General features: G+C 41.2%; 1 protein-coding gene across 1 annotated transcript; it reads left to right on the top strand.

Annotated features, from left to right (window-relative positions):
- The first annotated feature begins 568 nt into the window (after positions 1–568).
- Positions 569–9866, top strand: tnfsf11 (TNF superfamily member 11). Its single transcript, XM_049728168.2, has 4 exons — positions 569–979; positions 3507–3542; positions 6580–6706; positions 7646–9866. Exons 1-4 carry the CDS (start codon positions 767–769, stop codon positions 8080–8082), a joined length of 813 nt encoding a protein of 270 aa, XP_049584125.1. The 5' UTR covers positions 569–766; the 3' UTR covers positions 8083–9866.
- The last annotated feature ends 1753 nt before the right edge of the window (positions 9867–11619 follow it).

The following is an 11619-nucleotide window of genomic DNA, read 5'->3' as shown; positions in this document are numbered from 1 at the left end:
GAGATTGATGTCATTGAACTACACTAATTCCTGATACACGCTCCAAATATGAGTCCTGGAGGTATTGAAAAATCTACTTTTCATTTTCCTAAGAAAAAAACGATATTCCTGTAAGATTACTTCGATTTACTCCATAAATTAAGAAAATTTCTCGTTCGAAAATAAAGTATTTTTATAAAATAAAAAACAATATCTTACTTTTTTCTTAACCCACACCACCAGAAAACTATTTTATTCTTGCGAGAGTAGTAGAGTAGTACACCTTTCTGGAAAATATGACTTTTTCATATCGTTAAGAAATTTTCTGAGAAGAATTTGACCCAAATAAAATTGTTCTGATAACATACACATTTTCTCTAGAACTAACAACGAGTGGATTTGATGCTGGGTTGCCCTCTTAGGTGTAAATTATATGTGCAGCCAAATGTGGCCAACTCCAAATTGAAATCCGATTTTGTAATAACTATTTGCATGCATTTAGGGCGCAAAATTGCCAAGGGTGTGGACACGCGAAAGGGAGTGGGTGCGTCACGTGTTCCTTTGGTTGCGATAAGGACTGGCTCACCACCTGGAGCGCGCTCACTCACTCTCTGAGCTCCACCTGGATTAAAAGCAGCGGCTTTACCAGTGAGACAGGAGCAAAGGGGGAGTTTCACTTCGCACTTACTGTGCGTATACTTCAGCCCACCCACTTCACCACTGACACACGCGCGCACTCTCTCTCATTGCTTCACTTCAGCGCGTCCACTGAGTCCCATCTGCACGTATGCACGGGAGCATGGCAGCCGCTCATGACGAGTACAGAGGCTACCTGCGCACGACCGTGGACGTGGAGGCCGGCCACCACCGCCTCCACCCGGCGGCCGGATCGGAGCACTCGCACCGGTCGCTCCTGTTCGGCACCTTGTTGATCATGGGATTGCTCCAAGTGGCGTCCAGCGTGGCCATCCTGCTGCACCTGACGGGCTATTTGCAAGAGGTAAGGAGCTGCTGCCCCTTTTTTTTTTTTTGTTTCTAAGTCGGTTGTTTTGTGCAGTGGAGTTAAAATCGCTTGCGCAATTTTACAATGTCATAAAAGCTGACAAGAAGGAAAGGAAGCGGCATGCTTTTAAGCTTGTTGTTTCATATGCTCCGCCGTTTACACGGAACTTAAATCAATAAATAAAAATATCCAACATATCATCTTGCACCGCGCAGATGTTTCCACTTGACTGTGCACGCCAGATGTTATTTGTATTTTATATGTGCAAGATAAGCAGTGCAGTATAAACAAGATTCCTTAAAGTTCAGAAGAACTTGAGATGTTCCAACATGCAAAGTACAAAAAAAAAAGCATTAAAAGCAGAAAAAATAAACAAAATAAATTCACGCCTCATTTGTTTTTGTCAGGTCATTATGAAAGCCCATTGCTTCATTTACAATAATATTTACATTGTGCCACGATCGGCTTTTTTTGGAGACTTTGTGGTGGTTTTTGGGCAATTGGATGATGGTCGTGTTGAGACAAGCCAAAAAGGAGCAGACCACATTTGAGCTGTGTCAGGGTGCTTCGGGTTCACCTGGAAAGCATCCGGATGACTTTCTGCTGGTCTCTCACGCTCAGTGTGTTTATGAAATGATATGCTTTCACTTCATCTTCTGCATAAACACTTTGCAGAGTGCCTTTAAACAAACTCACTCTAGCAGTGCAAGTGTGCATATCAGACACTAAAATAAGCGAGGATGGTTACCATGTCCATTGGATTGGACCGTAAATAGTTCTTACTGTATAAATAAGTTGTGTTTTATTTTTATTATTTTCTGGTATGCGCTATCCAAACATACTTAATTGTATATGTGGCTTGCTTGGCTGGAAAAATGATGTTTAAAAACACAATATTTAATGTACGAAGATGTCAAATATACAGTCAACTTTAAACGAGAGTAATGAATAAACAATTTGTGGCATGCACACTTTGACCCTTATATGGACTGCAAATGAGAGTCTTTTTATTTATTTATTTTTTCTTTGCTAAGTGATGTTATACAATGGTCTCCTGTTTCCTGACAGTGAAAGACTGAGGATAGGTGTTAAGTTTTAATACATTGTTGTGGGTACTTTACTTTTTTTATGGTCGGATTTTCAGCAGTTGCCGTCTGGAATGTAATTTACCCCACTTAATTTTTTTTTGTCAAAGATGTATTGCTAGAAATCTTTGGATACAAGAGTAAAGGCACAATAAGATGTCAAAGCAGCCGTCATAAACGGCAAAATTACGCAATTCTAATTTAACGACCTGGAATAGTCTTAATAATCTTGGCTTACTTTGACTAAAACAGCATCGACATGAGCCTCAAGGCTAGATAGTGGTTAGCATGGTGTGAATCATCTGAGAATGTGGCAAACAAATGTTTTCACACCTCTGATGCGTATATTGATCGTCATCTACTGTAATATGTTTTATGAATGAGTGACTTAAAAGTACTAAACTACTAATATTGAAAATAGAGCTTTGTGCCGTTTAGATTATGTAACATGCATTATCTAAAGTAGCTTCACCGTCAAAGAAGTGTTCCGAAAAAAAAAAAAAAACATTACTGCCATTACTACTCTAAAGTCCCGTGTTGCTCTACATCATAACTGTTGTTCTTGATTCTGGTCGACTAATCGGTTCAATCAGCGATCCTGCATGTAACTTGAGAAATCACAAAACTGGGATTGGCCTGAAAGCTCAGTCTGCAAAGACTTGGCTTGGGCCTGAGGGTCGTGAGGCTCACAGGTTCATGACCTGCTCTTAACCACAATATGGAAGTTGGGACTGCTTGGTGGAGAGAACACATCTGACAGCCATATTCAAGAAATATGAGTACTTCTGACATACACTTGGCATTTATACCCAAACTGAAGATACTTTGTTTGTATAAGCATAGTATTTGTTGCTGGGTGTAGGCCAGCAGAGGAAGAAGAGTGACTGTGTTTAATTTGACTGGTTTGGAATGGTGTTGGGATACCAGTCAGAGTCAGACTCTTCCTCGAGGTGGAGCTCTGGCAGAAGAACGCGCAGAGGCTTTGTCTAGCTGATGACAGGGGGAGCATGCTTACATGAGTCAGGAAAGACGCAGTCTGGCACTGGACCATCATCTGCCGTCAACACCTGCACGACTTTCCCAGAGATCTTGGAGACGAGCGCAAGAATGCTGCTCTGATTATTCACATCGTTTTTTACGAGGAGTGTTTTTTTTTTCTTCTTCCCTTCCCCTCATTGTGTGCAAGCCCCAAAGCCTTGTTGACACAGTCGTGTAAAAAGAACCACGCTCCAAATCACTTTGACTTTTAAGCCTGCTACTTGGGAATGCTGGGTGAACTTTGGAAACTAACTGCTCACACGCACACACACACTGATACGAGCAATCTGGACTTCCTCAATGTTTTAAAGAGTTATTCAACTACATAAATGTCAAAGCACATTCTCAGAGGAGGAGTGACGATGCACTGACTTCTGTCTCCTCTTCCTGTCTGTCTCCAGGTAGATCTGACCACTGCTCCACGTCGGCCCATTGAAGTGAGTCCAACGCCTTGTGCATGCTCATTTTAAAGAACATACTGCATGGTAGCCAATGGTTGGTAATTACTTGCCAAAGAAACCGGGGGAAACGCAACACTGAACTATGAGGCAAATTAAAAGCTTGAAGAAAGACTGCTCTGAAAATATTTGTAGGCCAAAAAAGTACAAATGAAAAAAAAATGCCCTGTCTATTGAAAAATGTCATCAAAAATATAATCAAAAGGATAAAAAACAAGTCCATACCAATGCACTAGGTAGCAGAAGCCACTCTGTTAGTCATTTCCGGAGAAGGCACTGTAATGAAAACAAAAACTGGAAAACACACAAACAGCAAGTAAGGAGATAAACAAAACTGTTTGAGAGTACATTCCAAAACAACAAATGGCTTTATGCTATACTGCAACACTAAAAGCCCACCAAAAGCTTGAAAAAGCCATTTCTTGCAAAGAAAAAAAAAAAAAAAAAAAAAAAAAAAAAAAAAAAAAAAAAAGAAGTTCCTGATAAAGAAGACGATCTTAACCAGTAATCCATGCAAAGAAATGATGCACACTCTCTTTATGAACCCTAAATAAATCAAGCAAAAACATTTTTTGGGATTTTTTCGAGAGACTTAAAATGTTACGTTTTTGGCGAGACTTAAAATGTTCAGATAAATATCAAATTAAATTAAATTTCATAAAAGCATTAAGCAACACAGCCTTAAATCAAAGTGAGGTAGCGGTAATCAGCATTTGAAAGCATCCCAAGATAAATACATTGACTTAAGGGCATGATCAGCAACTGGAGGGATGTGGTTATGTTGTTGACACCTGAAATGATGAGACAATTTATGGCTCCTGTATTTGCTTTACCCGCCAAAAAGTTCTGTCATTTTATTATGAAAGTAGCCTGTGGCTGAGGAAAAAAAAATCAACTTTATGACATGATATGCTCACAAAAGTGTCAGTTTTTATTATTATGTCCACAGAGTTGAACTAATTGTAAAATGGAGATCATATACACATGCGCTGAATGTTTGAGGACCCGGATGCTCAATAGCCGCTGGTGATTGATCAAATGATGGATATTTCTGTGGAATGAATTTCATACCTTTCTACTGGAGCCCTAAGGCAATTTCTGTTGCTACAAGTATATGATCCGATTGTGACTTTGCATACATGCAAGACAGTAAATTCCTAATATCCACCTCAAGGGATATTGCCAGCTTCTTTATTTGCGATTAAAACTAGAACAAGATATTTCCAGCTTAGTCCGTCATTTTATAACGAGGGCGTTTATTTCGAATTTCTTTTGAAAGGATGAGTCAATGTCTATGCTCAACACTCAACCCACGTTGCAATTAAGGTCCAACATGAGATTGCTAGGCTGGGTGGTCTGGTCGTTAGTCTGGTTTTGAAACCATAGTGGAGAGACAAAACGGACAGGTTGGGCCTAAGACGAGCTCTCTTCATGTGATTACTGTAGATGCAAATCTGTTAAATAAACTCAAAGTTGCATCTTATGGACGTTGACTGTTTAATGCTATAGTGAATGCTAACATCAGAACTGAGCATGTGCCAACATGTCTGCCTCATTTGGCATGTCTTCTCTCTGTGGCAACACTGCAGGGTTGCTTCAGGGTTCTTCTCCTGAAATCTATTCAAGGGTGGCCACAGTTAATCACTCCATTTCATCTCTTCCTGTCCTTTGAATCTTCTGCCTCTCCAAGTCTCCAACAGCTTATCCATAAGTCACCTCTTGGGTCTTCATCCTACCTGGCTGCTCCATTTCCAGCATATTTACTCCATCCTTGCATATGTCCAAGTCTGGCCTGGATGTTTTGTCCCCCACGGGATACGGAATGAGCTCATGTCTCTCTGGTGAGCTCATTCTGGATCCTGTGCATCCGTCTTATAATGATCAATTAAGCACTTACAATATTGAGATGTAAAAACAAAATAGTAACTATTTAGGAAAATGACACGGTCTGGCTTTTTCTTTAGCTGTCATTTCATGTCCATGCAGTGACATTCAGCTCTTCCAAAATTTTCATGGCGCTCTCTCGGCTTTCTCGTCGTCTGATGCTCCACGAATGACCTTCCTCAACCTGCGTAGATTCCCGCTAAATGCTGCTTCGCTTTTTGACTTATGGCTTTTTCCTCAAAGCGATCAGCACCTCCAGGTGATAGATGGCATGGCAAGGAACTTGGACCTCACATCTCTCGCCAAGCTTGCCGTTGGCACTTGCTCTATGTTGTGGAAAAACATTTTCCACTCCTTCACTGCCAGCTCCCTCATTCCCTTTGAGCCAGGTGTTCTGTCCGGGTTGTAAAAAGACAAAGAGAACGCAAACCGGCCACCGAGTTAATCCTTTGATGGTCGCTGAGCAAGGGTATCTAGAATTATACTGATATGTCGGTTTGAACTCCAAAGTCTATGGCAACGTTACTTTTACTGGATGAAGTCCACCGACCTTTTTTTTCTTCAGGAGGTGGTTAGAAAGATAATTTACCTGCCAACACTTCTCAGGAATTGACAGTAAATCATCACACCTCCTCATTAATTTCCTTTTATCCATTTCTCAGGAAGACCAGAATCAAATCAGGCCCGGGGCAATCCATACAAAAAAATAAAAAACAGTTGTGTATTTTACATTATTCAAAATGGGGACACAACTGTCTCCTGGCTCGTCCACTAATATCGGAATCTCCTTCAGCGCCATGGCAACGCCGCATTTTTCTTCTTATCACCAGCCAGCAACGAGACAATTTTGAAGTTATGTTGATGTAAAGGGGATAAATATTGTTGCTTTCAAGCCAGCTGTGAGTTGGCGGTAACTGTTTACTTGCTTGGAAACCATGTTTGGACTGAACTAGACAGTGTGTGTGCGCGCTCTGTCTCGACTGCCGTCAAGTGCACGCATTGAAAGACTTGATGATTATTCCAAATGACAGCTGTGGTGAAACATAGAATGGGTGTCTTGCTGGTGTTTGTCGTTTTACATTTTCCCTGCCCCTTTGTCACAATTTGTCGTCTGGTTGACTTTTTGCGGTAGGAAGTACAGACGGAGCCGGTGCTGAACGCGCTGAGAGCTCCCAAGAAAAACCGACGCTTGAAGAACCAGAAGGAGAGCCCACCCTCCGCCCACCTTCCCATCGAGGTGCATCAACAGTTGGCTAAGCGTGAGTCCTCTTCATTCATTAGAAGTGCATGGAACTCAATTGTGTGACTCATTTTATTTCTTTTTTTTTTTTCCTAAAAATTACTTTTAGATGGTGTCAGTTATTAATGACTAGTTGGACTACTATGAAATACATTTTACAGTTTGCGCTCCAATAATTGCCTAACAGCAAAATGATTCTTCTGGCTTTTTCTAAAAGGAAACAGATTGCGAAAATACAATAGCTTAAGTGTTTATATACAAGAACTGAAGCCAACTGTAACAAAATGAAACAATTTTAGTCAGCAGAAGCAATAAAAAAAAGTCCCAAAGCAGCTCTTGCCTACACTTTTGCTCTTTTCTACAACTCATTTAGGCAACTAAGCTTTTGAACCTATGCTGATGGCTGCCAAGTAGAAATATTTTCAACTGGTTTTGTCCAAGAGACCACCATTATAACCAAGAAGCAACTCGGGGACCACTGCTTTGACGGAATATTATTATATATACCTATCAAGGCTATTTATTTGCATCTGTATGTCTAATTTGGGAATCTCTGCAAAATTTGACATAAGTTGGATGGGTAAATGATTCACAAAATTAGCTGTAAAATAAATCCTCTAAATAATAAATCAATTTTATTTTTAAAAATGTTATAATTACTTTCCGTTTCCAATTTCGCGGACCACCTGAAATATCACCACGGACCACTAGAATGCCGCCGACCACAGGTTGATAATCCCTGCTTTAGGACAAACACAATCACTGATCACGAGGCTTGACCCAAGCTGGTCATTATTTGGAATGATAGATATTGAAGAGGTTTAACATCTTCTGTTGCTGGCCCTGACAGTTGTCTGAGCAGATTAGGGAAAATGTTTCTTTTAATTTTGATTTAAGCTTTTCCAGTGGGCACAAATTTTGAACTACGATCTCGCTAAACCACTCTCCTTCATTGCAGCGGGTGAACCGAGTGCAATCCCTATCGACTGGGACGAGGTGCACGGGTACCGTCACAGGATGGACTACCAGAAGGGCAAACTGCTGGTGGTCAAGTCGGGCTTCTACTACGTCTACGCCAAAACCTGCTTCCGCTACTACGATTTACCTGGGGATGGAGGCCAAAGCGGCGGGCCCTACATGGACGTGAGCAACACGCAGCTCATCCAGTACATCTACCACGAGCGCATTAATAAACACAGCAAAGCGGACCTGTTGATGAAGACGGGCAGCACCATGCGCTGGGACAACTCCAGCTACAATATGTACTGCGCCCAGCAAGGCCGAGGCCTCTGGCTGGATCAAGGAGACGCCTTATACGTCACTGTGTCCAACGCATGGATGCTGGACCCCGATGGAGTGGGGACGTACTTTGGGGCCATTAAGTTGGGTAACTGAAAATGTTGACGCTTGGGACGGCGCCATGCTACTGAAGTGACCCCAAAGAACCACTGATATTGTGCATTTTATAGTTTCACCACATAGCCACAAACAAAACCACGCTCGACTCGGTCCAATGTAGCGCTGGATACTTTCAAGGTTTTTTTTTTTTAAACTCATGTTATTCACATTTTAATTTGTTGTTTGTTTTTATGCACTGATGAGACAACAAAGGGCGCAAAGTGAGGAGATGTTGGCCAAGAAACTCATCAGCGTCATCATGGAAATACTGAAGCTGATCCAGCATCTGTTTGCATTTTAACATCAGCCGGACCAAAATATTCCTCGGCCGCAGCTGTCAGTGTTTTCCTGAAAAAAAAAAAAAAAAAAAGATTTTTGAGGGTATGATCGAGGTGGGCCAGATGAGGTGCCTTCTTGACGTCCACGTTTACAAACAAATCACTGACTCCATAACAGTTGTGCCTGGAGTATTCCATTTTGTTGCTACAGTCCCTGCGTCATATGTCAGATATCGTTTTTGTCCCAAATCAAACAATAGGGTATATGAAGATACTGTACCTCGGAAATATGCCAACCCTATGATGTCAATTTAACATTTATTGCCCATCTAAATGTTCTCACTCACATCATTAAGACGTGTGTGTGAGCTGGAGCCTATCCCAGGTCACCTTGGCTGAGAGGCGGGGTGTCATTTTGACAAATAGCCACTTTGGTTGGAATTGGAACATTGAGGTCCATGTCAACATCAATCCCTTACTCTAAACCACAATTGGTTGATTCAACTGCGACTTTGGCTTGTTTTTTTTTATTTGAATGTCTCAAATGATGACATTTTTGACTGCATTTCCACAAGCAACACGGTTGGTTTCCTGTGTGTGACGGTCAACAAGCGATGCAGATAGCTGGACTGTCTGTTCTTGAATGACATGAAAAGACTCTTTAAAAAAGGACGAGCCAAATCGACTTTGGTTTGTCTTTAACTTATTTTTCTCTCGGTTTTCATTTGGCTCGACAGTGAGGTAAATGGGAATATGCACTAACTATTTATTTATTAGCTATAGAAGTACAGAGGCGGGTCACTGTTAAAGTGACTTTTCAGCTGTAAAAAAAAAAGGAAAAAAATTCATGTATATTTTATGCCTACAGCATTCATTATGCAGCACTTAGAAAATAGTAGGCACGCTTTTTTTTTTCAATTAAAAACACAGGAGCTTCAGCTCTAATTCCATATTTATGTATCTCCGTTTTGACAATTGTGTGTGCACTCGCGATGTAGATTTATTGTTTATTCCACAAGATAGTAGCGTACCAAATTTCAACTGATACATTTTTGTCAGTATGATTTTCTTTTTATTTATGGTTGTGTATGTTTAAATAAAAAAATACTACTTTTGTAATTACGTTTCACAGTGTATTGAAGCGAGACGTGGGCATGATTTATATTGTCAAGTTCACACATACGATTGGATTGTCCTCCATCACATTCATCCAAAGACCTGTTCTTAATTCAACCTGCCCACAATTGCGGTTCCAAAAGCTGCCCAGTAATGCCACACTGCTGCTAACCCACATCAGACGTTTGAACCGCAGAATAAACCTGAAGCTCATTGGACCGGAGTCGTGATGAGAATTCCCTTATGTCATGCTTGTACCTGCAGGACATATTGAAGGCACGGCAGGGCGGTCACCACACACAATGGTTCACGGTTCCCACGCTTGCACTGAAAGACTGGACCTCACACCGTGTTTAAACAATTCCATGTCTTTGGTGTAAAGTCTGGTGTTTGGGGAAAAAAAAAATTGGGTGATGAATGGAATGTTTTCAGCACTGATGTGAAAAGAGAATTACCGCTAAATTATTTGTATAGCGAACGACGCCCATTTATCGCAAGGGAAACGTTCCAGATCCAACTGCAATAAGTGAAATCCACGATTTCGACCATTAAATAAAATACTTTTTTTTTGGTACCCCTCCCACACACTTTGAACAAATTTAAACATACTTGCGACCAGTCAGGGTGTACCTCAGATGGGATAGGCTTCAGCATACCCACGACCCTAATGAGGATTACAAAGCATAGATGGACTTTTTAGTTTTTATTTGTTAGCACCTGTTCCCTACCTCTTACTCATTTCTTTTCAGATTTTTCCAATTTTCTGTCTATCAGAAGACCTCTGTTAGGAACCTTTTGAGACATCTCTGAGAGTACCCTCAAGCCATCATTTTCTCTAAAACTTGCCCTGATTAGATTTATTGGTGTGTGGCAATTTATCCCATCTGAATTATGGTGAGAGCTGAGGTAAATCTGCATGCATAAAGCAAACCTGCAAATTGTTTTCTCAGATTTTGCGGGGCCAAAACATTTAAACATGTGCACCCACTTCCAATCCCCGCCAAGCTGAGCATATGCACATAGGAATTTCACTTGTTGCATAAAACCGATCCATTTGGCAGAAATCAAAGTCTCACTGGCTTTTTTTTTATTGCTCACATATGTAAAAACACCAGAGCCCGTGGCAGTGAAAAGCAATGGGAATGGACTTTGGGACATTTAAATAATGTTCATTTGACGGTACTCAGATGTTACCTGATGACCACCGGCAAAAGAACTTCACATCTTTGATTCCAGACTGAGGCTCAACGATGAGGTGGAACTATTTATCAAGAAAAACATTGTGCTGGAAAGCTGATCCGGGTATTTTTTTTCTCCACAAAGAGCAGCACTAAAAGCATCAAAGGTTACACAATTAGGGAACGCTGGCTGCCGAGGCTTTACGAGGTTTTGCGGTTTTGAAGGAATCGACTGCTACAAAATGTTCGGCTTTGGCTCGCGTGCTATCAATGCATACGTTTGTGGCTAAAACATATATATCCACTCAGATTCCATTCTAGCCCTCTGCTGAGTCAGCCCAATTGGCTATTTTCACAAGCCGTTGGCCTTCACCCCATTACTGGCGCACATGTACTCTATAGTGTTTTTGATGTCTGGCACTTGAGCTGCTTGGCAATTGCTAGAACTTATGTTATTAAAAAAAATAACAGGATGAGATTTACAGGTTTTTTCATGGGCGTAAGAAAGAAGGATAAGGGTATTAAAGTAACTAGGCCGTGTCATCGTCATCAGCTACATCAGTGGTCTCCAACCACCGGACCGCGGACCAGTACCGGTCCGTGGGTCACTTGGAAACGGGCCGCCAAGCCGCACAGAAAAAAAAACCCTTTGATTTTATTGACAATCAATTAATTCAGATCAAGACGCTCGTCCCGGTCACGTAACATGTTTCCCCAGTCAAGCCCGCAAAGCTAATTGAGTAAGAATTTATTTTCAAACTTGAAAAAAAAAAAAAAAAAATGCTGATTCTCTCCCAATTACATCCGTCGATTTAAGGTCAAGACGCTCGTCTCGGTCACGTGACATGTCACCTGAGTTGAACCTGGGAAGCAAGCAAAAATGAGCAAGAAATGTTTGGAAAGCTTCTTTGGAAAGGGGAAAAAGCCCAATGAGGAGACAGAAGAAGAAGAGGCTACGACTT

Source organism: Syngnathus scovelli, chromosome 8, assembly GCF_024217435.2.
Source record: "Syngnathus scovelli strain Florida chromosome 8, RoL_Ssco_1.2, whole genome shotgun sequence".
Classification (NCBI taxonomy): domain Eukaryota; kingdom Metazoa; phylum Chordata; class Actinopteri; order Syngnathiformes; family Syngnathidae; genus Syngnathus; species Syngnathus scovelli.
The sequence above is the reverse complement of the archived record's forward strand: the minus strand, read 5'-3'. Positions and strand labels throughout refer to the sequence as shown.

Excerpts from the sequence above, each read along its gene's own strand:
- tnfsf11 (XM_049728168.2), top strand. The coding sequence starts at position 767 with ATGCACGGGAGCATGGCAGCCGCTCATGACGAGTACAGAGGCTACCTG. Across the intron at positions 980-3,506 it reads TGACGGGCTATTTGCAAGAG|GTAGATCTGACCACTGCTCC; the intron begins GTAAGGAGCTGC and ends GTCTGTCTCCAG. Across the intron at positions 3,543-6,579 it reads CTCCACGTCGGCCCATTGAA|GAAGTACAGACGGAGCCGGT; the intron begins GTGAGTCCAACG and ends TTTTTGCGGTAG.